The 26,803-nt window shown below is 44.8% G+C and overlaps 1 protein-coding gene and 1 pseudogene across 2 annotated transcripts; one reads left to right on the top strand and one right to left on the bottom strand.

Annotated features, from left to right (window-relative positions):
- Positions 1-259: 259 nt before the first annotated feature.
- SLC36A3 (solute carrier family 36 member 3) lies at positions 260-26,592 on the bottom strand. 2 transcript variants are annotated; one of them, XM_043599903.1, is made up of 11 exons: positions 25,540-26,592; positions 22,113-22,203; positions 19,565-19,653; positions 16,374-16,469; positions 11,613-11,697; positions 9,966-10,184; positions 7,972-8,070; positions 7,421-7,587; positions 4,347-4,516; positions 743-997; positions 260-598 (listed from the first exon to the last, which is right to left on the bottom strand). In XM_043599903.1, the coding sequence occupies exons 1-11, from the start codon at positions 25,659-25,661 to the stop codon at positions 510-512; spliced, it is 1,482 nt and encodes a 493-aa protein (XP_043455838.1). In that variant the 5' UTR covers positions 25,662-26,592; the 3' UTR covers positions 260-509. The 2 variants fall into 2 exon arrangements, with proteins under 2 accessions (XP_043455838.1, XP_043455754.1); XM_043599819.1 differs by lacking the exon at positions 260-598 and having other exon boundaries at positions 640-997; positions 25,540-26,589.
- LOC122494646 lies at positions 14,290-16,361 on the top strand (annotated as a pseudogene).
- Positions 26,593-26,803: the final 211 nt, after the last annotated feature.

Below are 26,803 nucleotides of genomic sequence, written 5' to 3'. Positions count from 1 at the left end.
AGAGTGAGTGAGGGAACTTGACCAAGATACCACGGGAAATTAGTGGCAGGGCCAAATGGTTGGGTAAAATTACTGCTAAGTTCTGTTTTTGTTCTGTCTGTGACTCTTCCACTTAGAACAACATCTGAGCCTGGGTGGCTCAGTTGGTTAAGCATCCAACTCTTGATCTTGGCCCAGGTAATGATCTCACAGTTCGTGGGACTAAGCCCCGTGTTGGGCTCAGCGCTAACAGCATCAAGCCTGCTTGAGATTCTCTCTCTCTCTCTCTATCTCTCTCCCCCCCTCAAAATAAACAAACTTAAAAAAAAGAAGAATATGTGAATAGAAAATCCCCCTTCCCCCAATATCCACTTTTCTAAATCTTATGCCTTAAGGGCAGCAACTGCAGATTAGAGAAAACAATCGCTTTTGCGTTTCCATCTATGCATTCCAGGAATGTCATGAGTGAATGGCATTCCTTTCCCCAGTAAATGAGGCTGATGGTACAAACGGTCGGATGAGGGTTTGGTTCATAGGTACAAAAGACCTCCGAAGCAATCCCAAACCAAAAAAGGCATACCCTGAGGGGTATGAGTACTGACTTGTGTCAGGTCCATTTCTCCCGGAAAGATAAAGATGCCGCTAATTAATATAGAGATGTTGGGGTTTGACAAACGTATATAACATCCACAACGGAAGTCAAGTTGCGGGTGGGAGGAGGGGAGGGCGATTAGAATAAAAATAGATAATTATGCATAGACACCTGTGGCGTTGGCTACGGAATGGCCGATGGGTTGGATCAACTCATAGAGGGCTTGGTATGTCCCGAATACACACCCCAAAAGGCCCAGGATGCTGATCATGATGTCCTTTGCAATGGTGACACAGCTCATGTCTTCAGGATAAAAGGTGATGAGCTCCAGGAGGGGCGGGATGATGAGGGCCAGGGCGCTGCTGCTCACGGAGCCCACAAAGGAGATGACCAGGTCCAGGCGGGGGATGAGGATGGCTGAGACACCTGCAACGAGAGAAGAAATTTAGAATCACTGAGTGTTCCTGCAAGAAGGGAGCTCAGAAACAAACCATTTCTTTGGAGCCTGATAACCCCACAGATGCCTGACCGACCATTTTGGGAAATGATGGTGGGAAACGATGGGAAAATGGGAATAGTGGGAAAAGATCCCATCGAGGACGTGAACAGTAGGTCAGGCACTGTGGCTCTGGACTCCCACCTCTGTTTTAAAGACCAATGTAGGTGCTCTCCTTTTATTTTTTTTTAAGCTTATCTATTTATTTTAAGCAAGAGAGAGCACAAGTGGAAGAGAGAGAGAGAATCCCAAACAGGCTCCATGCTGTCAGCGTGGAGCTCGGCACGGGGTTTGAGCCCATGAACTGTGAGATCTTGACCTGAGCTGAAATCAAGAGTCTGACACTTCACTGACTAAGCCACCCAGGCACCTGGGTGGCACCCCTCCTTTGGGTTTTTCACATATCATAGTTGTTAGAAAGTCTCCTCTACCACTTATCTATTATTACGTTCTCATTAAAGAGATGGGGAAATCTAGAGGTCTAGAGGGAATGAGATGTGGCCAAGGTCATACATTCTCTGAGATGAGAATCCATTGAAATGCCTATCTAAGCCTCTTTCTGCTCCACTATGCTGCCTCCCTTGTATATGAAAGAACTTGGTATATAGTAAGTGCTCAATAAACATTTAACTCTTACTCAGACACTGAATCTACTGTGAATCTATACTACTCTACAAAATACAGCTACTGTCTACAAGCAAGAATGAATAAAAAGTGAGAGATGGATTTGTTGTCAGAATCTTAGATGTCTGCTCCCTCCTCTTCTCTTCTCTTTCATTCCCTTCTCTTCCTCCAGGCGAGTCCAATTTCAATAATGTTTGAGTGAACAAACATACAGTTCATGTGACTTCACTTTGTACAACCATATGATTTTCCTATGAACAAATTAGGGAAAAAACTGCCCTGGGAAGCACCCATACTAGCTTCCTGGATCTGAAGAAAATATCACCTCTTTCTGAAATTGCTGCAACACATCCAAACAGAGAATGAGAGAGACTCATCAACTCTTGCAGTTGAGAATTCATCACCCCTCTGATGGGATGGTCCTGTCCAATTTTCCCTCCCCAGGTATTTAATAAATTGCTTACTGGAGAAGGCACAGAGAAAGCTCAGTGTCCTCCCGGAGAGCTCACACTGACAGGGCAGAGAAAATATGTTATAGTAAAGCTATAATGCAAGATAGACTGCAGGAGTTCTCTAGAAGGTTCATATCTGGTCATGCCAACCCACTGCTCACAGATCTTTCACGGTTCCCCATTGCCCAGTCTCTTTAGCACAAGGTCCCTGATGACTTGGGCCCTTCCAGATCCTCTGGCTTCGTGTCTTATCACTCCCCGCTGCTTTTAGTTCTCCAAAGAGGCCATAAGTACTTACCTCAGATCCGCGCATAGCGTGCTTCCTACACATGGTACATTCTTTACTCCTCCTCTACCTCCTACTTGTCTCTTAGGTCTTAACTGAACCATCATTCCACCGGAGAGGACTTCCTGACCTGGCCTAGGCTAAAGCATAGGACCTTTGTGTGCTTTTAGGGCATCCTCTTCTTATGATCTTAACCATCATATGTTACATCATTATGTACCCTCTTAACACTGATCACAACGCACTATAATTATTTCCTTGCATATGTTTCTTACTCGACGGTAAGCCTCATGAGGGCAGGCGCCATGTCTGCTTTATTATTCATTATTGTATCCCGGGTGCCTAGCACAATAGTAGGTGCTCAACAAATGACTGTTGAATGAATAAGGAATAATGGAACTGACAGATGAATAAAGGAGGAGGAAGTGGTCACCCATGGTATAACAGAAGCAGTGCATATCATTAGAAGGTCAGCTCTGTCTAGCACTGCCTTCCCTGATCTCAAGTGGCCTCAGTTTTTCTCTTCAACTTAGACCATTCCTACTAGGAATGATCTCAACACAATAGAGCTACAGGGCCCAAATGTCCTGGGTATATACTGGAAACTCTGTGATACCTTAAATCGAGCAGGAGTGCTGTTTCTGCCAATAGAACTCCATTTATGTGAAGCGTAACATCGGATAGCATATTCTTCTGCTAGAAGGCTCCTAGACTTACACAATTTCTCCTGACCCTGAACCGAGACTGGATTTCCTCAACTTTAAACTCTGACTCCTGGAGTCTTTAAGACTTCATTTTCTCTCTCTCTTGCACAGTATCCCACAGGTGTTTAAAGACAGATATCCCTTAAGGACAGATACAGAAATTCCCCAAGGCTTTGCTTCTCTAGGAAAAACATCCCTAGTTCTTTTTCCCTTTCCTCATGGGGCACCTTTTCTCATTTCCTTTCTCTGGACATGCTTCAGAGAAAACATTCCCCAGCCTGTTCATGATGTTTCCCAAACATCTACAACAGCACCTAATGTAGGATGAAAGAGTGAATAAATGAATGGAAGGAAGCATTAAGGAAGGAAGATCAGAGGGGGAGAGGAGAAAAGATTGCATCCCAAAAATGATCGCTAAGACTATAACAAATCAGCCTCTTGTTTTCCCCTGCAGTTCGACACCACTTTAGATAAGTGTCTCGATCTTAATTTAGGATAGGAAGGAATATGGCACGTGATGGAAAACAGACTTAGGTACTACACGACCTGTGGCTCAAACCCCAGCTCTGTCACTTAGCAGCTCTATCATCCGAGTGTGTTACCCAACTTCTCTGGGCCACAGTTCCTCCTGTTGGTGATATTACGTCGCTAGGCTGTCATGAGTATTTGACAATGTCAGTATGGTGCCTGGCATACATACAGCAGGCATATAGGAGCGTGATTGAATGAATGGTATTTTTTTTTCTCCCATAAACCAGCCAGTGTCTACTTTCCATGTGTAGGCAGCAGAGATGTCTGCAACATGTGATGGTTCTAAGTAAGCCCGTTTTGGGGCGCCTGGGTGGCGCAGTCGGTTAAGCGTCCGACTTCAGCCAGGTCACAATCTCGCCGTCTGTGAGTTCGAGCCCCGCGTCAGGCTCTAGGCTGATGGCTCAGAGCCTGGAGCCTGTTTCCGATTCTGGGTTTCCCTCTCTCTCTGCCCCTCCCCCGTTCATGCTCTGTCTCTCTCTGTCCCCCAAAAAATAAATAAACGTTGGAAAAAAAAATTTTAAGTAAGCCCGTTTTTCAGGTGGAAAGTTGAGGTTCAGGGAGGCGACGTGTCTTGCACAAGGTCGCAAAGAAGGTAAGTGGCAGAGCCAGTGATAGTGGGACAGACGCCAGTGTGGCTCACAGGCACAGCTTTGGGCAAAGGGTGCCCTTTTATCCTACTCACAGGTCAGACAGACCAAGGCTATGCGGACAGACAGGTCTACAAACAGCGTCCACCTCTCTGACACCTGGGAGACGGCGAAGGGGAGGATGATGTCGGCCGGCACGTGGAACTGGAGGGCGTAGGTGAAGAAGATGCCAATGGAGTAGAGCAGCTTGACCGACTGGTATGGCCTGCAGAGAGATGGATAGGACGTGAAATGTAATGTGGCTCCGGGAAGGGCCATTCAAGACTCGCTCATTGCTCAGAAGCTGGTACCTTGTCACTGAGTCACGGAACTGGCTAACTTCCATTGACTCGGGCTCGACCCGCCATTAGAGCCACCTGGGAAGCTTCTAAAAGTGCACGTTCCTGGAGATTCTGATTCAACTGGCCTACGGCTCAGGAATCTGTGCCTTTTATTCTTTTACTTCTTAAAAAAAGTGTATCTGTATAAAGTTTCTAGTTCAAAAGTCATGCAGTGAAAAGCTTCCCTCCCACCCTTAACTCCCAGCCTCCAGTTTTTCTTTCCATAGACAACTCCTCTAACAGTTTTCTTGTAGCTCTTTCAGAAATAATCAGTGTATATACAAGCTTATACCAAATGTATACACGCTTACACACACGTGGTCGCGTCCTCTATATAATGCTAAGCTCCGTTTTTGTTCATTAGATATTTCTTGGAGATTGCGTTCTTTCTTTTTTTTAAATTTTATTTATTTTGAGAGACAGAGAGAGAAAGAATCCCAAGCAGACTCTGCACAAGCGGGGGGAGGGGCTGAGAGAAGGAGAGAGAGAATCCCAAGTAGGCTCTGAGCCATTTGCACAGAGCCCTATATAGGGCTCAGTCCCACGACCTGGGAGGCCATGACCTGAGCTGAGATCAAGAGTTGGACGCTTAACCCCACTGAGCCACGCAGGCACCCCTTGGAGATTGTTTCCTAGTCGTCCACACAGATGTGGCTTCTATTTAATAGATGCTTGGTATTCCTATAGCATATACTATAATTTTTTTGACGAGTCTTCAAATCATGGATATTTAGATTATTTCCCGTCTTTTGCTGGTAAAGAATGCTGGGAAGTATACCCTTGCACACAGATATCTATGCACATTTAGCATACAACCTGAGAAGTATAAATGCTGGCTAAAAGTATATGCGATTTAAACTTTTCAGAGCTACTGACCTACTGCCCCTGTGTTGTCCTAGCGTATAGAAGTACTTGCTTCCCCACATCCTTGCCAAAACACAGCCTGTGTGCTGGTCTTTGCCATTCTGGGTTTTTTTTTTTTTTTTCCTGGCATTTCTGTTATTATGAAGGAAACAAATGATCTTTTCAAATGTATAAAATGCCATTCAAAAAATCTGCCTGTGAACTGTGTGCTCATGCCCATCGTTTTCTTGGGCTGTGGGTCTTTCTCTTATTGGGAAGGGGTGCTTGTCTAAGACTCCTCTGGGGAAGCTGATGGCCTGCCAGGTTCAGAGCAGGTGTGACGTGCTCATGGGCTACGTTTTCCAGCCGAGGTCCCCGTAAGGAAAGTGCCCTGCCCAATGTAGCTAGCGGCAGCCCGAACTGCCCTGACCAGGAACAGAGTGTTAGAATGATGTCTTACTGGTGTAATGTAAGTCGTGACTTCAAAGAAATCCCATATTATTATCCCATGCCTTATTCCACCACCGCACAATGAGGTGGGTGGGCTGGTGATATTTGTCTCATTTTACAACTGTGGCCTTGTGGGAAATGAATGCCCCGTCATTCCGCTCCCCATGAAAGAACAAGGCTGCGGGAAGACACAGCGATGATCGTCGCTAATACTCGATGAGTACTTACTCTGTGCCAGATGCTTTTCTAAGCATTTTATGTGCATTAAACCAGTTAATCCTCACAATCACTCTTCGAGATCATGTGACAGTCATTTGTTTCTGCTGTTCACCAGTGCTTCCAGTTCTTCCAGACAACTGGAAGAATTTCACTTCTTCGCCCCCGGGAGTGAGGTGTGGCCCTGGGAGCTGTTTTGGCCAAGGAAGTGCAAGCAGAAGAGATGTATGTCACTTCCCAGGGAACCTTTAGCAGCTCCATGGTGAAGGGCATGATTCACTGCTTTCTGCCATGGCAACGTTTCAGGGAGTGGCTGTCTCAGCATTCTGTGTCCTGGGGAGGGGATGGTGCAGAGCTGAGCCCCAGCCACCCCGTAAGGGGCGGGCAACTTGAGCATAGAATCAAGCGTGTGTGTGTATGCAGCCACAGAGATTTTGGAGTTGTTTATTACTGGAGCGTAACCAAGCCTAGACAAATAGGCATTAGTATTATCCTCATTTTACTGAGGATGGGAATGAGGTCTGCAAGATGAGGCAGCTTGTCCAGGGTCACATGAGAACCAGGATGCAAATTCCTTTACTTAGTTTTGAAACCTTTGCTGTGAAACACCTGGCTATACTGACTGCCTAGTCACAATGCACTCACTATAGTGCCGGAATAATGAGGATAGCTCACGCTCGATGATGCTATGTGCCAGCCCCCCCCAGATTGGTACCTGGAAGAATGAATGAACGCATGCATAAAAAAATGAGCGATCAAATGTAAAAACTCCAAAACTAAATCCCCGCTGGAGCACAGCAATGGCAGCCTAGGCCCATTTCTGGAACCGGGGGCCTGAGTAGTGATCTGTGGCCAGGACCTCCAGTCATCGTTTTGGAGTTATACTTTTTGTTGTTGCTGTTTGTGTTTCCCAAACACTCCCAGATCGTTTCATTTTAGGGTCTTTAAACCACAGAGTCGGACAGATTCAGTTTCAAGTTTCAGCTTCTCACACACATTGTGAGCTGGGGAAGTTGCACACAGCCTCTCCAAAGAGCAACTTCCTCATCCATTAAATGGAGCTGATGATAATAATGGTAACTCGTAGGGCTGTTGTGAGGACTCAATGAGACAACGTACAATGTCTGGATTATCACACCTACCTGTTATTATAATACTAATATTAGCAGTTAATATCTGGTGCTAACGATAACCCTAGGGGATGCCACGTTCTGTTGCTGAGGCTCAGATCCCATGACTCACCTCCCCTTCTCCCCCCAGGCAGGCAAGGATGGGCGTACCAGCAGTTGGGCAAGTTGAGGGTGATGCTGGCTTGGGTGCTTGACCCAAACTTCATGTAGCCCAGTGTCCCCAGGCAGATGTAGAGGGTGATGACAAGGGACATCCCCAAGTACAGAACAAAAGGAAACTGCTGTGGATCCCTCATCTGATTTTTGAGAGGCAAGACCTGAGGGGAAAGGAGATTGAGAAAGAAAGAAAAAAAAAATTAGTAAGAAATGTGGCACCTTGTGAAGGAGTAGGTTCCCCCACAGACACAGACATCCTTTTCCAGGTGGCCCAGGGTCAAGAAGGGCCACACCCCTTTTTATTTTCTATTTTCTATGGCCAGGAGTGCCCTACTCCATCGAGGCTAGTGAGTAAATTCGCATTCAGTCTTCAAGGCTTAGTGTGGTGCATGGAGCAGTTGGTGCCCAGCGGGTGGGTCCTGATTTTCCCTCCCATCAGGAGAAGATCACATTCTGCACTTCATAAATACTTCTGGATATCTGGAAAAGCTGGCTTCCCTAGAGGGCAACAGGGACCAGCCGCACAGAGCCCTCATCCATCTTACCATACCAACACCTTCAAATGTGAAGATGGCTGTACCAAAGAACAGCAGGAAGGTCTTCCAGCTTGCCATCAAGGGGAGGTTGCTGGGATCTGGAATCTCCTGAAAGGAAGTAGAAGAAGGACCTTCGTTTTGCCATGGCGTAGACGTCATCCCCAAACGTTGCCTGGTAGAGAGTTGATAGAAAGCTGGTAGAAAGCTGGGCCATACGTGTCATCAACAGAGACACGGTAGCTAGAGATAGCTAGAGATGAATCAGCCTTCCTGTTTTTAAAAGAAGTTCTTTATTTTTTATTGTAGTAAATTATATATGGCCTAAAATTTACCGTTTTATAAACATGTAAGGGTACAATCCAGCGGTATTAAGTACCTTCCCACTGAGCTACAACCGTCATCACCACCCATCTCCAGAACTTTTTTATCCTCCCAAACTTAAACTTTGTATTATTCATGAAATAGTAACCCCCTATTGCCCAGCTGCACTCGCCCCCATCACCTCATATAAGTGAAATCATGTATCTGTTTTTTTGTGACTGGCTTATTTCGCTGAGCCCGGTGTCTTTAAAGTTCATTCATGTTGAAGTACAGATCAGAAGTTCATCCCTTCTTGAGGAATACATTGTCTATATTTACCACATTTTGATTTCCCACATCTTTACATGTGGGGAAAGTGGGAGCGAGGGAGGGGAAGGGAGTTGCCCGAGGCTATTCTGCAAGTTAGGGGCATGACCCAGATAAGAATTCAGGTCTCTTGTCTTCATGTTCTCCAACGCCTCTTTCTCACCACTGCTCCCAGGGCTGTGCCGTCTAGTAGCTGGTACAGGTGCAGTGGGAATGATTATTCAATAGACTCCTGTGACGGGCAGAACAGTGGCTCTTTCCCAAAGATGTCTATATCCTAGTCCCTGGAAACTCTGAATATGTTACATTACATGGCAAGGGAGCATTAAGTTTTCAGACCGAATTAAGGTTGCTAATCAGCTGACCTTGAAATAAAGAGATTATCCTGGATTATCTGCGTGGGTCCAATGTAATCACAAGGGTCTTTAAAAGTGGAAAAGGGAATCAGAAGACAGAACTAGAGAGATGGTGGCAGGGGAAAGATTCAGCCTTACATTCCTAGCTTTGGAGAAGGAAGGGGGCCATGAGCCCAAGGCATGTGGACAGCCTTTAGAAGCTGGAGCAGGCCAGAAAACAGATTCTCCCCATAAGCTTCCAGAAAGAAACCCAGTCGGGCTGACACCTTGATTTTATTCCAGTGAGACCTACAGAACTCTAAGATAAATTTGTGTTGTTTTGAACGGCTAGATCTGTGATGATTTGTTACAGCAGCAATAGGAAAGTAACATAGCCCCAAAGACTTTCCGATTCAAAGAAATGAAGCTATAATGGTAGAATTTCAGGGCCTGTGTTAATAGCAAAGCATGGGCTTGGGAGGTAAACTGGTTGGAATTCGCAGAAAAATTACTTTCAGTTTATCAGTTTCCTTGTCTGTACACTGAGGATAAGGGTAGTACTTGCAAAATAGTATCGTCATAAAGAGTCAATGAGCTAATACATATAAAGAACCTGGCACCAAGGAAAGAAAATTTCTTTATCATATATGCGTCCCTTGTCAACCTACCATTGTTACAATTTTTGTTGGTTATTTGTTGAGGTTTATCTCCGTGAATGAATGTAACCTCCATGAAGGCAGGTAGCCCCATCAGTTTCGCTTACCAGTGAATCCCAGCCCCATTTGCACAATGCCTGGATCACAGAAGGCGTTCAATAACTAATTGTTGAATGACTCACTGTTACCCAGTGTGACGACGACGACGACCATGACGAAGATGATGACTAGCTTTTACAGCTCGTGGGGCAGAAGTGTTCACACATGTCCCTTTAGCAGAGGCTGCTCGGAGCAGGTTACCTTCCTCACCTTCACCTGCCCATAATGGTACTCACCTTCCCCGGGTGTCTCACAACCCCCTCCTGCAGTGGTTTCAGGCACAGACCTGAACGATATACTCAAAGATCAGAGCCATGCTCCCCAGCGTGGTGATGTTGGCCAGCGATGAGAAGATGGACAGCAGCTTGAGGTTCTGGATAAACACCAACAGCATCAGGAAGGGCAGGATTGTCAGCATGTAGAAGCGGATGTCCAGGATCGGGGCCAGCACCAGGAACTTCCTGGGTTGGCAGTTGTTGGACGTCATGTGGGCTTCTTCAACCATCTGATGTAGACACAATGCGGGGCAGTGTATTTAGAGTTGCCAGATTAAACACAGGATGCCCAGTGAAGTTTCAACATCAGATAATAAACAAACAGCTTTTTAGTAAAAGGATGTCCCAAATATTCCATAGGACATACTAATAGTAAAAAAATAAAAAAATATTTGCTACGTATCTGAAATTCCAATTTAACTGTGTGTTGTATATTTAAAAAAAAAAATTTTTTTTTTCAACGTTTATTTATTTTTGGGACAGAGAGAGACAGAGCATGAACGGGGGAGGGGCAGAGAGAGAGGGAGACACAGAATCGGAAGCAGGCTCCAGGCTCTGAGCCATCAGCTCAGAGCCTGACGCGGGGCTCGAACTCACGGACCGCGAGATCGTGACCTGGCTGAAGTCGGACGCTTAACCGACTGTGCCACCCAGGCGCCCCAAACATTTAGATGGGCCCAAATGTAGCAGGCTCACCCTTTTTTTTTTTTTAATTTTTTTTTTTAACGTTTATTTATTTTTGAGACAGAGAGAGACAGAGCATGAACAGGGGAGGGGCAGAGAGAGAGAGGGAGACACAGAATCAGAAGCAGGCTGCAGGCTCTGGGCCATCAGCCCAGAGCCCAACGCGGGGCTCGAACTCACAGACCGTGAGATCGTGACCTGAGCTGAAGTCGGACGCTTAACCAACTGAGCCACCCAGGCGCCCCAAGTTGTATATTTTTATTTGTCAAATCTGGTAACCTCACCTGTAGTGCCCGTGACTGTCACAATAGGAAACCCTTAGAATCAAAATCTCAAAGCTGAAGGGTCCTTTTGTGATCTAACTCAACCTCTTCTTTCCTGCCACATGGTTTCCTTTCATTCACCCAGAGAACAGGAGTTGATAACACAAGAATATCTTCTTTAACTAAAGAGAGCCCTAAAAGTCAGAAAGCTCTGAATACTGAGTGGAATCTATCTTCTTGACTATTTCACCTAACATACTGGCTGTTTGCGCAAAACTGATTATGCTCCCTCTAGCCCATGAAGCCAAGAAAGAATGCTGTGACTGATTCATAATGCCTCTTGGGAATGCAATGAGGGCAAGATTGCAGCTTGCTTGTCTTATATTCAGTTAGTCACCTTCTGTGTGACAACCCTGCCATACCTAAGTGAATCTCACCAACACGTTTCAGGCTACAAATTCTCAATTATTTTTGATTGGACATAATTGCAAGCCTCTCCCTCCATCGTGGTTACACTCCTCAGATGTTGCTTTGGCTTCTCAGTAATCCTTTACAAAAGTGATTCCCAGGACTGAGAGAACTCCCAAGTAGTCTGATCGGGGAGTGGAAATGCAGCCACTTTTCTCCCATGATCCAAACACTAGGCTTTTGCTAAAGAAGCCTTAGGGGTGTCTGTTTTTCTCCCACTCTGTCCAGAAGAAGCTTCTTTACCTGTTGTAAATTGTCTGCCATAAACATGAAATAAACACTGCAGAATCCCAGTTGGGTGGTGATTAGCAAGAAGCTGACAGTGTACCTGAGCCGGAAAAGAAGAGACAGAGAGAGAAAACAAATTACTTTTTAAAATGCACTTATTTTTATTTTTTGAAGTGATCATTTCTGCTGTTATTTGTGATATTTTCCTACATTTTTTTATTTTGGAAATTTTCAAGTTCACAGAAACAATTGAGAGACAGGTATAATGGACACTCATATATCCTTTAAACTAAATATACCACTTGTTAACTTTTGGCCTTAACTGCATTATATAAATATGTATGTGTATATGAATGTATGTATTCATCCAAACACACACACACACACACACACACACACACTCACACACGCAGTTTTTTCCAGAACCATTTGAAAGTCAATTGCCGATATCCTAACACTTCAACCTTGACTCTCTCAGCCTATCCCTCTTAAGATCATAATATCCAGAAAATCAACTTCAATATCCTCAAATACATAGTCCATAATTTAGATAGCTCAATTATCTCCAAAATGTCTTTTATAGCTGTTAGTTATTTTTTGGATTCAGGATCTAATCATGGTTTACATATTGCATGTGGTTTTGTTTCTAGTGGTTATCCACATAGAACACGCACATTTTTTGGTTTTCCGTGACATTGGCTTTTGGAGAACAGTCCAGGCCAATTGTGTTGTAGAATGGTCCACACTGTGGACTTGGATGATTGTTTCCTCATGATTAGATTCAGGTAAGTATTTTTGCAAGCATAACACATAAGGATATTTTGTACTTTTTCCATCATATTGGAAACCACATGGTATCCTGTGGCTCCACTGTGGTGAAGGCCGTCAGACCTGTCCATTGTAGATGTACATTTCTCTTGTCATAATCCAGAGGTAAAACCGACATGGTATGAATATCCCCTTCCTCTCAAACCAAAGGGTCTTAATGGTCATTGATGATCCTTGTCTGAATCAACTATTTTATCAGTGGTTGCAGGGTGATGTTTTTCTAACTCTCATTTTTTCTAAATTCATCCATTGGCATTTAAGAAAGATACATTCTTCCTCTTATTTTGTATCACAAAAAACTGCACGTTAATTTTTTAAATGTAATGTATCATAATCTTGTATTGTCATTACTCTTTTTGGATTCTTCAATTGTCCCAAATTTGGAGATGTGTTCAGCGTGGGATGGCTGCGGACCTTAGATCAGTTTAGAGCAGTGGTTTGCAAAGCTGCTCTGTAGTACCAATTGTATCAGAATTGCCTGAGGTTTATGCAAAAAATACAGATTCCTGGCTCTCATATCAGCTTATCAAATCAGAAGCTCGGTGGCATCATGGGAGACCAGAACAGAGATGTTCTCTCTCTCTTTATTATGGAAATTTTCAAACACATGCAAAAGCAATGACAATAATCCACTGACTCCTCGTGTGCCCCTTCCAGCTTCAATACTTACTAATTTTTTGCCAGTCCTCTTCCATCTATCCCTTTACCCCTACCACACACATGCTTATTTTGTTGGAGTATTTGTAGCAAACTAGAGAACTTAAGGCACTTCATCTGTAAATAATTCCATATGCAGCTTTTAAGGACGTTCATATCCAACGTGCCATTATCATCACTTGCAAAATTAATAACAATTTCTTTGTGTCATTTAATAACAGCCCACATTCAGATTTCTCCAATTGCCTCAAAACCATCTATTTTACCGCTGATTTATTCATTTTTTGGAGAGAGAGAGAGAGAGAGAGAACTTGAGTGGTAAAAGGAGAGGTAGAACTGAGACTGATGTGGGCCTTGGTCTCACAAACCATGACATCATGACCTGAGCCAAAATCAAGAGCCAGACGTTTAACTGACTGAGCCACCCAGGCGCCCCTTCCGTCTGATTTCTAAACAAGTCTATACATTGCATTTTGTTACTATGTCTCTTAAGTTTTTAGAACCGCTATATTCCCTTTGTTCTGCTTTCTTTTATTCCTTGTAACTTTTAACTTTTTGGTGGGGGTTGAAGACACCAGAGAATTTATCCTATAGTATGTTTCACTTACTAGATTTGGTTGATGACTTCTTCATAATGTCAGTTATCATATTTCTCCATCCCCTGTGTTTCCTGTGAACTGATATTAGATCTAGCGGCTTGACTAGATTGAGAGTCTTTCTTTATTGCTCTGCTAAGCATATTTCCAGGTCCCCACTATATCCCATTATAAGACACATTGTGTCTGGTTATCTCATTTCTAAACATGAGATGCTAAGATTAATACCTGGGACCAGGTGGTGTCAGTGTAGTCTTTCTTTATAAAGTTTCCCAGTTACCTTTCACCTAATGGCTCGAGCATCCATTGACGATTGTTGCCTACATCAAGTTCCTAGGTATCCCTTTTGCACACGAAAAATTACAAATCATTGCTTAAGATATTTTCCCAACTCTTTTGCAGTTACTGGGGCTCTAGAGAAATGGTGCATGGAATGGGTGGAAGCTAGGTGTTCTGGATTCTAGTTCTTGCTCTGCCACTAAATTCCTAGGTAACATTGGGCACTTTTATTGCCCTATCTGGGCTTTATGTTCCTCCATTGAATTGCCTGGATACGATGGTCTCTAAGGACGCTTCTTACTCGCAAGTTTTATTTGGGGTGTCATCAGAAACATAAATCTTGGTGAGAAAGGATGAGCAATTGTGAGTCATTCATTATTACTGTCCCATGACCTCACCTGTCTGATCATTAGAGTGACTCCTGGTCAAGAGAGCGATGACCTACTCAGAGTCCCAAGAGAGGGGCTGAAGAAGGGATCTTGGCAGCCATAATACTGACTCACTACCCCCTGAAGGGCTCTGCTGGGGAAGGCTGAAATGTTAGGTTTGGGTCGAATTTCTGCACAACCACTATCTTATATCTATTTGTGGACGTGTTATTTTTTTCCTTGTGAGCCTTGGTCATCTCATATTTCCAGGACAATAAAGACCCACCCTGCCTACCTACAAGGTTGTGGAGATGATCAGAGGAGCTAAGACACAGAAAAACATCTTGTGTACCAGGCACTTTCATCAAGCAAGGGACAGCCTGAATGTTCACCATTAAGGGAAGGCTTCAATGAAACTATGGCACACATCCCCACTGAGGAACATTGTGAACCTTAAAAAATAATCAGGTAAGCCTGGGACCATCTTAAGCTGCCACAGGACGCCATGGAGTTGATGCCAGTGTTGAAGCCTGGAGACAAGCCCAGGAAAGCAACATGGTACACCATGACACCACCCCTCCCCCACCACCCCTAGAGACAGCTCCTGTCCTCAGGTTGGCCACAGCTGCTCGTATTTAGCCCCCATTGGTGATGCCAAGAGAGGGAAGGTCTTCATTGTTGGGGGGCCAGGTCCAAACAGGAGCTTCACAGATGTGCACACCATGGATCCGAGAACATACCAGTGGGATTTAGCCACCGTGGAGGGCCTTTTGCCCTGTTACAAGCATGCCAGCTTTGCTCCCTCTTGGGCACCTCATACATAGCATCTGGGTGTTTAGAAGTGCTGAATAGTCAGGAAATCAAAATTACCTGTAAGTTCTGAATCCCGAAACTAGGACTTGGACCATGCCAGAGGTGACCAGTCCCCTGCCATCCCCAAGAACATTCTACACATCATCTATAGCCATCGGAAACCAGCTGTATGTCTTTGCAGGTAGAGAGAGATGTGCCCAGCCCGTGCGGGATGTGAAGCTGCATATGTTGAAGGCAAACACTGTGACTTGGTCACAGACAGAGACACTTGGAAAACCTCCATCCCCCTGGCATGGTCATGTGGTGGTGGCAGCACGGACAAAGCTCTTCATCCATAGCAGCTTAGCAGGGGACAAATTTTATGATGATCTCCATTGTCTTGATATAAATGACAGGAAGTGGCAGAAGCTAAGTCCCACTGGGGCACCTTCCAGAGGCTGTGCTGCCCGCTCAGCTCTATATATCCTAGAGGGATGACTCCCACAAGAGCACTGGATACCATGTATCAGCATCACATAGAAAAGTAGCACTGGACCTTGCTTAAATTTGACAATTTTCTCCCCCTTGGACCACTGGATCATTCCATGTGTGTCATTCCATGGCCAGGGACTTCTGAGAAAGAAGATTCAAATTCTGTCGTTCTAAACTGTGATACTCAGAAAGGGGATTCCACCGACCAAGGAGTGACCCCTGGTGGTGATTCACATGACGAAAGCCATACTGATACATGCTCCCTTTTGTGTTTGGCAGGATGAATACGGGAGGGGAAATATACAGTGATTGTACTGTGACTGTAGTTGACTAACAAATCCCACGTTTTTATTAAGTCACAAAAAATAGATATAATCAGGTAGATGTCTATGTCCCAGCGTGGAGAGAAATTAGCGACATGTCGTTAGACGAAAGAGCAAATTTCCAAAAAAAAAAAAAAGTTCTAATTAGTGTAAAAGAAAATGCAAAATGCAATCTACATTTCCACTCACACACGTATATTCATGCACATGCAGAGAAAAAGTCCAGAGGGATATTTACTAACTAGATGTATCAGTGGATACGTATTGGATGAAGAGCAAGATGGGGCTGGAGTTCTCAGGGAAGGTTCCCTGGGTTGTTCGGTGGTTTGTAAGAACATATTCACCTAGCCCTGTGTAACTAAAAATAAAGGAAGATCAGGTGAGGATTATCATTGTTATTACTACGCCCACCACTACCAGTAGGACAGCAACGAGTAGTACCTGCCCCACGCCGAGTGGGTCCTCAGCCAGGCGTTTGGGCAGGTTTCTAGGCTGTACATCATGGCCTCTCCATAGTTCACAAAAGTCTTTTGCCATCTAGGGAAAGGACAAGAACGTGTAACTGGAACCGTTTTTGTTAAAGGTGCAATTTACTCCCAAAGTGAGTCATTATTATACATTTGTGTGTTAACATGGAACATCCTGGGAATTTCCCAGTAATAGTATTAACGAGATATTTTATTTTATTTTATTTTATTTTCAACGTTTTTATTTATTTTTTGGGACAGAGAGAGACAGAGCATGAACGGGAGAGGGGCAGAGAGAGAGGGAGACACAGAATCGGAAACAGGCTCCAGGCTCCGAGCCATCAGCCCAGAGCCTGACGCGGGGCTCGAACTCACGGACTGCGAGATCGTGACCTGGCTGAAGTCGGACGCCTAACCGACTGCGCCACCCAGGCGCCCCACGAGATATTTTATAATACACTTTAAAAGCTTTCAGGAGTCTGCCTTCTCTTCTTTTTTGTAGTTGTCTTTGAAACAAAAATTTTTTTAATGTTTATTTTTGAGAGAGAGACAGAGACAGAGTGTGAGCAGGGGAGGTACAGAGAGAGGAGACACAGAATCCGAAGCAAGCTCCAGGCTCTGAGCTGTCAGCACAGAGCCCGATGCAGGGCTTGAACCAATGAATTGTGAGATCATGACCTGAGCCGAAGTTGGACGCTTCACTGACTGAGCCACTCAGGCGCCCCTATAGTTGTCTCTTTAAATACTAATATTTAAGTGAAAGAAAAATTTTAACTTAACAGTAGCTGTGATTGACTTAGGTCTGTAAACCAGGAAAGCAGGGACATGAAAGGTGTGAGGTGTGCAAACCCAGTTAGGGGGAGGAGGAAATAGGGGCAGAGGGGTGTGAGTATGGCCAAGCCAGTAATGGTCTTTTCTGGACTTTATTCCTTCCTTCCCACTGCTGAGGATGTTGGGACATTTGAGGTGCCTGCCTCAGACCAGATCCCATGCAAACGTGGTACTTAGGCTTTTGCCCAGCACCCCTGTAGGATGTGACACCCAAGTTCCAGTCTGTCGTATCCCTCTTCCCTAGGTGGCCCTTCCTAAGGGCAGGGAAGACCCTACTGAGGAACCATCTCTAAGCAAGTGGGAGCAGCAGGTAGCCAAGGAACGGATCCCCAGTGCTAACTGCATGACTGAGGGGAGTAGCTGGGAGAGGGCAGGAGACCGAGACTTGGGTCTTGGGTTTAAATCCCAACACACCCCCTCAGATGGCCAGGAGACCTTGAGCAAGTCTCTTTAGACTTCTGAGCCTCAGTGTTTTTCACACGCAGTCTGGGGTTGGGGGAAGGGACAGGGACAGATGAATGTGGAGACGCTTTGGAAACATGGCTCGATCCTTATTTTTATGATTGCTCATTGTGCTTGGCATTCCAAATACAAATGAGGTCACACTGCATAGGAGTGGCAAACGTATTAGTCTGAGGGTTACAAATTCAAAAGCTATGGGGCCAGACAGGTATCAGTAATATGGTGAGAGGGGCTGGTGCACCAGAAGGGGGAACAGTGGAGACAGTAGCATATACCACGGTCTGTTCTGAAAGTGATTTTTTTTTTTTTTGAGAGAGAGAGGGTGCAAGTGAGCGAGGGGCAGAGAGAAAGAGAGATGGAGGGAGAGAGAGAAGCAGGGTCACCTGAAGCGGGACTTGAACTCACAAACCGTGAGATCACAACCTGAGCCAAAGTCAGATGCTTAATCAACTGAGCCATCCAGGCGCCCAAAGAGGGATTGTTTGGGATTTGGTGCCCCTGAGAAATGACGGAATGAGACCCCGGAGGTGCCAGATTGTCTAATTGGCAAGGAGAAGGTGGAATTTGCTTTTTTTTTTTTTTTTCCAGTGTGAAATCTCCAGGCCAAAACAAAACAAATCAAAAACTGGGAAGCTCTTAGGCCATCAGTCTGTCACCTCTATATTAGAAAAAAAAAAAACAAAAAAACAAGTCATAAAAAAAAAATCAGAAAAAGGCCATCGTGAATGGCTGAGGTGTCAGAAACCTTCATGGTGATATAGTTGTCCCAGTAGGCTTGAGGGGAGAGAAGGTACGCAAAATGGTTAGAGCGGGGTCAGATCAGACCGGCCTTCGAAGACCGGCTCTGCCATGTGACCCTGAGCCAGGCATTTAACTCAACCGAGTCTCAGTTTACTCATCTGTGAGATGGGAATAATAATAGTGCCTGCCATAGAGGTTTACTGTAAAGAGTAAATAAAAGGCTCGTTAAAGCTCTGGCCATGTACCCGGCACGTGTAATTGGGCAATACATTTAATTGCTGAATAAGTTAAGTGCTCTTAAAAGTGTTTTGCGAGCTGGAAAGTGGCCTACAAGTTAGGTGTGACTCATGTATGCTCCAGATACACCTATTTGGGTTTGATAATTTGGCTTTATGAGGAGTTTCAGTTGATGTCTCTCTCTACTCTGACCTGGGGGGAGTTTCTGATCTTGGGAGCCCCTAAGTGCTGCAGACAGAGAACCACCAGGCAGGTGGCTGTAAGGAATTACTAATTACCCTCGGCTTGTTGGTTTATAAATACGAAACTCTCCGCATTGTTTGTGTTCATTGTATTTGACTTCTGTTTCAGGATTTTTTTATTTTTTGCATTGGGATTTCAAATATGTAAACACTGAGTATTGTATGTATGCTTTATTAATGACACTGGCCACTGCGAACTATTCATTTCAACTATGCTTTTTGCTCTTACTAAATTGTCCCAAAAGAGGCTTACCTAGAACAAATCACCCTTACAAGGTGTGTCTTGGGGCTGGGGGAGGCTGGGCAGGAGGAGATAAGAAGGAAGGAAGGACATCCTAAGTATCTTGCATATTTATGGCAGTGTTTAGAGCATGCTGGCATCTTTTATCACTTTTGATCTTGCCAGGTACGGATAGTTAGGGTCAAAGGGTACAGGAACTTGACAAAGTCATCCAGCAGGTTAGCAGAGCTGGGCCTGGACTTACTTAGGAGTTTCCAGTTGGGACTTTATCATCCTCTCCACCAGCTCTATAGAATCTACAGCAACAGGTGCAGCGGCTGGAGAAGTGGCCGGTCAACCGGGTCAGTGGTCAAAGGAAACTTAACACAGATGGGGCCTGACACGGGGGTGAGAGAGAAGCAGGATTCTCACCTCTGACTGAGGTGATGGGCGCAGTTCAACAGGATGACCATGCAGTGCACGGTGAGGACCCCAATGCCCAGCAGGCTGATGGGACCCACCTGGAAGGGAAAAAGAAGTGGGGACAGTGAGCCGTAGACATCATTCCTATAACTGGCCCTCTCCCAGTCTGGGTGTTGGGCCCCTCTCATCATAAAGCTGCCCCTGGGATGCAAGTCCCTGCCTGAATGTCCTTGTGCTCCCAGACACTCTAGTTCTTCTAGAACACTTCTTAGCATCACTGCAAAGTGGCTGCCCAATCTCTACTAGGATTCTGCCCGTGACTATTGCACCACCTCCACAGACAGCCCATGCTTTTCCTCATCTGCCTTGAGTTCTGCCTTCTAGATCCCTCATTCCTTTTTCACACCCTGGCCCTCACCTCCTCCAAGATACTTGAAGACCCAGGTTCCTCTTATGACTGGGTGCTCTTCCTCTAGCATAGAGTTGTCAACAGGGGCATTAGTGATATTTTCCAGGTGAGTCTTCGTTGTGGAGGCCCTACTTGCATTGTAGGGTGTTCAGTATGTTACTTGGCTTCTATTAAAGGTGTCAGTAGCACGCTCTCTCCCCATGAGTTGTGACAGCTTAGACACTATAAATGTCTTGGGGGGTGTATGTGCAAACGTGTCCCCAGTCAAGAATCCTTGCCCCTGTATGTCTAATTTGTCATTAATCCTTTTATTTTTTTTAAAGATTGTATATATTTAAGGTGTACAACATGATGATTTGACAAACATCTACATAGCAAAATGATTACTACAGTCAAGCTAATAAAATCTTATTCTCACATAGTTTCTATTTTTTATTTATGTGATGAGATTAAAAAACAGAGCCAGCTCATTGTTAATTCTAATCTCCCAGATATGATCAGAAGGGCATAAAGAAGGACTCTTTCATCTCCTCTGTGCTGGACATTTGTGCCTTTATAGATATGACCTGATGTAACATTATCACAAAGAAACAAATGAGAGATCAAGAACACCACTAGATTTCACTAGAATTCACTAGATTTCACTAGCCTCCGTATAAGGGAGACTTCCTTTGATCTCGTTTACTTGCGCATTCCGAGGACCTAAGAATGCACATAGTAGGTGCCCAATATGCATTTCTTAAATGAATCTTGGTCAGAAGTTCTGGTGGGAGTCGGGGGGGGGGGGCGGAGGAATAATCTAATGACTCTTGGGAGGCAAAAATCAGAGGATAAAAGAGCTAACAGCAAATACCACCCTGACAAAGGCAGTTTGCCTGAGGGCCATGTGGTAATAATACTCTCCAGAAGTTCTAGAACCCTGAGGATTTCAAAGGGGGAGAGTCTCATCTCTGGGTTGGAACTGCGACAGATTGGAAGTCATATCAGAAGAAGCCAGGGTCTTGATATGCCTTCTTTTGACATGGGGACCACTAACCAGGCCTGGGAGAGAAGGAGGAATTAGCATCATCTAACAGGAAATCGTATACTTGGCCAATTCAATAGACATGAATTGGGACTTCCTGTGTTCCTGTCTCTATAGCAGGTTTTGTGAGGAGGTGTAAAAATACAACAGAAAGTTCCTGCCCTCAGAGCTTTCAGGGAAGTGAGGAAGGTAGGTATACTAAAAAATTATGTCTCATCTTTGTGAGTGCTGTAAGGATTCCAGGTGAGGTAGATAGAAGTTCTAGAAAAACACAAGGTGAAGGTGGCATTAATTTTAATAGGAAAAAGTAAAGTTTCACAGAGGAGGCAGATTTCGAAAGGCAGAACCAAGGGAGAAGGAACAGCATAAGCAAAGAGACAGAGGTGGGGTGACACAGGGTGTCAGGGGACTGGTGAAGCCTTCATCATCCTCGTCTCTCAAGCCATGTTCTCACAGCCACTATAATGGTGTGGAACAAGAGCTCAGACTCACGTATCTGCAGGGACCAGGCTACTAAGGTAAATGAGTAAAATGGGCTGGATATAGTTCTAGGGAGTGGGAAGGACTGTGGCAAAGTAGCTTGTGTGCCAGTGTGTGAGGATGGTGGGTCTTTAAGAATAGCGGTGGGGTGGGGGAGTTGTATGAAGGGGTTCAAAAGGTACAAGCCTCCAGTTAGGAGATAAACAGGTACTGGGGATGTAATGTGCAACATGATGACCATGGTTGACACAGGTGTATGGTATGCTTGCTTGAAATTTGCAAAATAGATGATATATAATATATATACATACACATGAAGAGATGATGTTAACTAAACTTATCGTAAGCATTTTTCAATATATGTATGTGTCATTATGTGGTACACCTTAAACTTATAGGGTACTCTGTGTCATTTATATCTCCATAAAACTGGGGGGACAAAAAAGAGTAATGGCCTGTCCCTTCCAGCCACACTCCATTTGACTCCACTGGATTGATGCCAAGAAGCACATTTCCTATTGCAGAGAGTATCTCCAAACTGCCCATTGATAAACAGTGCAAAGACCTTAGGGACCTACTGCCTTCCCCGCCCCCCCACCCCAAACAGTGGGTAAACCTAGTTTCCATCACACAGACCCTCTTACCAATAAGCCGGCATTTTTCATGGCCAGGGGAAGCCCCAGGAGTCCTGTGCCAATGTTGCATTTCAGTAAATGGATCAAAGTTTGCATTCTCCTGTAGGGAAGAGTGGGGAGACAAGAGGGTTAGTGGGTGGGAAAGGTGATCCAAAGCTCAGGCTCCTTCCAGCATCTTCAGCACCTGCCACCCTTTGGGAGGAGGGACAAAACCCGATGAGGTGAACTCTGGAACATCTGATCCAGGGCTGGTGCTAGTTTAGGTGACTCAACACATACTTAACCCACAATAGGCTCAAAAGAAAAGGTTGACAATTGCTACCATTCTGGATAAGCCTCTAGTATCAGTTTATTCATTAATTCATCTAATGATTTCTTTCAGTTTATTCACTAAAATAATTTTTTTAATTTTTTTTAACATTTATTTATTTTTGAGAGACAGAGCATGAACAGGGGAGGGGCAGAGAGAGAGGGAGACAAAGAATCTGAAGCAGGCTCCAGGCTCCGAGCCATCAGCCCAGAGCCCGACGTGGGGCTCAAACTCACGGACCGCGAGATCGTGACTTGAGTTGAAGTTGGACGCTTAACCGACTGAGCCACCCAGGCGCCCCTAAAATAATTTTTATTGAGACATACTAGGCCTTGGCATCTAGATGGACAATGAAATAATTAATGACTTTCTTAATTTATAGAGTAATTATTGGTGCCAGTTTATTAATTCATTCACTAGAAAAAAAAAACATAACTTCTGCTATATGGAGTATTTACTGGTTCTAGTTCATTCCTTCATCCGTTTACTCAACCAATATTCCTGTGAACTGTTCCATGCTCTGCATTGGATGCCATTTAGTAACAATTGTTATTGTGCATACAGAACGCTAACTATGTGTCTCGTAGGGTGCTGGGTACCAGGGTTCTAAATGCTCTCCATGCCTGTGGTGGCAGTTTCTGCTAAGGTACCACCCATTCACTGCAGGGGGGTGGGGGGGGGGTGGAAGGTGGGGCAGGATCATGAGAAGAGAATCAAGAAGGAACTGAAATGAAAAGCTGAGTGCAAGAGCAATGAACTCAGAGGTAAGGAGCACTGATTTCTGAGTTCTAGCTCTGCCATTAACCTATGAAATTCGGTTACTACTTTGGAAAGACCCTTAGCTGCTTACATCTTCTGTTTCTTCATCTGCCAAAAAAGAAAGATAGAGGGAATAATTATTGCCCTTCCTACCGCCCAGGGAAGTGGTAAGAATCAGAAGAGGTAATGACATGATGAATCTTGGAATCGTGAAGTGCTTCTAAGATGTGAGGCATCATCACCATCACCACCACCATCATCATCACCATTCTTGTCCTCATCAGCGACACTACCACCTTTGGTCTGACGTTATGGTGCCTACCTGCTAGAAGGGCCTCCTTGAAGGGGAAGTAGAGCTGGGTGGATAGAAAACAGATAAGAAAGGGCTGGTTGAAGCAGGTGAACGTGTCCCTTCCTTGTAGAATATGGTGCCTTGAGGAGGCCTTTGGAGGTACCTCCTTGTGCAGTCTTGGAACTGTCTAGAGGCAGCCTAGCATGGTCACACAGCTAGTCCCTTAGAGACTGTGCTCATGTCTCTAGGTCTTTGTCTCAGTGGTTAGGGAGTCAGGGCCAGTTCAACACCGACCTGGGAGAGGGTTGGGACCACCCCCCCTGACTTCTTGCATCTTCATTAGTTCAGTCTATTCACCTGAGGATGGTGGGGGGGGGGGGAGCACCTGTTATACATTCACTTCCAAGAGGCCATTTTTATAAACTTTATTTCTTGATAACTGCAATCATTGGAAAATATGTCAAAGCAAAAAGCAAAACAAAACACCACTTTTTATCTTTCATCAATTACTTGATAGTAGTGTCTCCAAAAGATGTGCTCTGTCTCCCCGCTTCCTGCCCTCTGTCCTTCCATCTCCCATTTCTTTCCTACGGCAGCATCTTGTCCAAGTTGAATCAGATCTCTTGGAAAAAGTGAGACCAACTTTTGGAGAAACGATGTGCCCTAGCTAACAGCATCCTAGATCAGGGACTTGGAGAGTAAAATACATGTTGGGATTTTAAAAAGCATAACTTTATTTTTCCTTGAAAAATGACACATTGCCTTTATAAAAACAAAATAGTGAAATTCCACTAACTGGAAGTAACCACTGTTAGTATTTTGGCTAACATTCCTCTGGGCATTTCTGTCTGTTTTGAAATGCACTCAAGTTTACACAAGGAGAGCCATTATAATACTGTATCTTATATTAATTTTATGAATAGTGTGTCCTTCACGCTTTCCACCAACATAGGCTTTCTTCATCACTTGTAATGGCTGTGTATATAGGTATCACATTTTATTTAAATAATCTCCTATTGTTTCCAAATTGTCAATATTATCATTGGTGCTTCAATAAAATTATCATGCACACTTGTGTTATTATCTCATTTGGAAAAATTCCTAGAAGTGGTATTTATCCATCAAAGGATATACTTATTTATATCTACACTTAAAAATACCTAAGTAACACACAGTAGGAAACTCAAAAGGTAAAACAAAAATGAGAACCAAGAAACCTTACATAGTGCATATAAATCTCTCTGCCTCTCAGTTTCCCAATTCTTTTACCCCTAAGGAGCCACTGCAGCCAGTTGTGTGTGTGTGTGTGTGTGTGTGTGTGTGTGCATGTGTGTACTTCCAAAGGAAGCATATACCAAATAAGTATTTGCATGGTTTATTTTAAATTTATTTATTTAAATTCAAGTTAGTTAACATACAGTGTAGTATTAGTTTCAGGAGTAGCATTTGTATGTTTTATATAAATACGTGTTAGGATTTGACATACATTACAACATTGCTATCTGGAAAGGTCCCAGCTTAATTCTTCCTAAAAGGTCTAGAGCAAGGACATTTCCTGACATCCTTATCAACACTAGGTACGGTCACTTACAACCTCATTACGCCCAAGGTTGTTATCTGATCTGATTAGTAGATAAGAGTCTAACTGGCAATAAAGTTCTAAGAAAAAGTTCCATGTGTCTGAGTTTATAGCAATGAAAGTAGGGACATGGGGCCAGGAGGGTTTATAGGGGAGAGGGAGGGAGAGAATAAATACTAGTGGATGTAGCAAGAGAGGAGAGCAGAGGAGACTGGAAGAGTGAGCAGCCAGCCTACGACAGAAAAGCGTTCCTAGAATCAAGCTCATGCTGGCGATGGCTCCCCTATCTGGGTTCTCGGTGACAACCGGGAAGCACGTGTAATACCCAGAGCCGCACGGATCAACCTTCTTAGTTTCTGCTTTCCTGTTTCCTCCATGAGTCTCCTGTTCCATGGGGGTGCAGGTGTTAGGAAGACAGAAGTGGGCAGATGTGGCCCAGAGCTGTGAAGGCAGCCGCACTTGACCTCAGATCTAGAAGGGCAAGACAGCCACTTACGATAAGCCGCTGGCTTCCTCAGCAGGATGGACGTTCTCTGCAGTGACATTGCTGTTCCTCTCCAAAAGTGACTTGGACCCATCATCCAAGGAGCTGTGGAAGTCCCTTCCAAGCAGTGACATCTTCAACAAGGTGGGACGGGGGTGGCAGCTCAGGGGAAAGGCCTGTAACAGCCTTGAACCAGCCTCCCATGGGTTTTTCTCCAGAGAAACCAGGGCTGCAGGCCCAAGACACTGGTTCCCGTTTCCCGAGGGTGCCTGACCCAGACTGACGCCCAAGTGTGCGGATCAGTGGAGCGCTGGTGGCAGGAGAAGCTGATGCTGACTGGGCCTCACCTGGCTTTGGGGGCACTTATGAGAGTCTCATCTCGGCATGACCCTCAGTGCCCTTCACGATCGGTCGGCCACACGCCAGGACTCCTCTGGGCTTCCGGTCCCTCTCAGTTCAGCCCTTAACGTTATAGGGCAAAGTGAACAGTGTGCCCGGGAGGAGGAAGGCACCATTGGACTGCAGGTCCTGGTGCCTGGATGTGGGGCCAGGCTCCGTGCCCATCTACCTCTGCGAGGAGGAGTCCAGAGCTACCTCACAATGGAGGCTGCCCAGCCAATAAGGACGCAGTCCCAGGATGCAGGTGTGGCCCAACCCAGGGCGGGAGTGAAGAGTGGCTCTTCCCGGGCCCCAGTGCTACCTGCTCAGAATTCCTGTACAGGAAGGGTGTGTGGACTGCGCCTATTTGGAATGGAGTACAAAAGTAAACTTAAAAAAAAAATCATTTATTCAATAATATCTACCTGTCTATTAAAATATATCTATTGGGCATCTAAGATATACTAGGCACTGTTCCGCCTGCTGGGAATACATTAGGGTAGAAACATACTACAATCTCTGCCCTCATGGGACTACAGTCTAGTGAGGAGACAGATAATAAATATGTCAAGTATGTATTGTTGGTAATAAGTACTATAGAGAAAAATGATGCAGTAAAGGGGAATGGGAAGGGCTGGCTGGGGGGAGGGTTGCAATTCTTTTTTTTTAAAATAAGTTTTAAAAAATGTTTATTTATTTTGAGAGAGTGTGCATGCGTGAGTGGGGGAGAAAGAGAGGGGGAGAGAGAGAATCCCAAGCAGGTTCTGCGTTGTCAGCACAGAGCCGATATGGGGCTCAAACTGACAAATTGTGGGATCATGACCTGAACTGAAATCAAGAGTCAGATGCTTAACCAACTGAGCCTCCCAGGCACCCTGGGGGGGGGGTTGCAATTCTA

Source organism: Prionailurus bengalensis, chromosome A1 (assembly GCF_016509475.1).
Source record: "Prionailurus bengalensis isolate Pbe53 chromosome A1, Fcat_Pben_1.1_paternal_pri, whole genome shotgun sequence".
In the NCBI taxonomy this organism is placed as follows: domain Eukaryota; kingdom Metazoa; phylum Chordata; class Mammalia; order Carnivora; family Felidae; genus Prionailurus; species Prionailurus bengalensis.
The sequence above is the reverse complement of the archived record's forward strand: the minus strand, read 5'-3'. Positions and strand labels throughout refer to the sequence as shown.

Excerpts from the sequence above, each read along its gene's own strand:
- SLC36A3 (XM_043599903.1), bottom strand. The coding sequence starts at position 25,661 with ATGTCACTGCTTGGAAGGGACTTCCACAGCTCCTTGGATGATGGGTCC. Across the intron at positions 22,204-25,539 it reads GAGGAAGCCAGCGGCTTATC|GAGAATGCAAACTTTGATCC; the intron begins GTAAGTGGCTGT and ends TCTTCCCTACAG. Across the intron at positions 11,698-16,373 it reads ACCCACTCGGCGTGGGGCAG|GTACACTGTCAGCTTCTTGC; the intron begins GTACTACTCGTT and ends TTTCCGGCTCAG.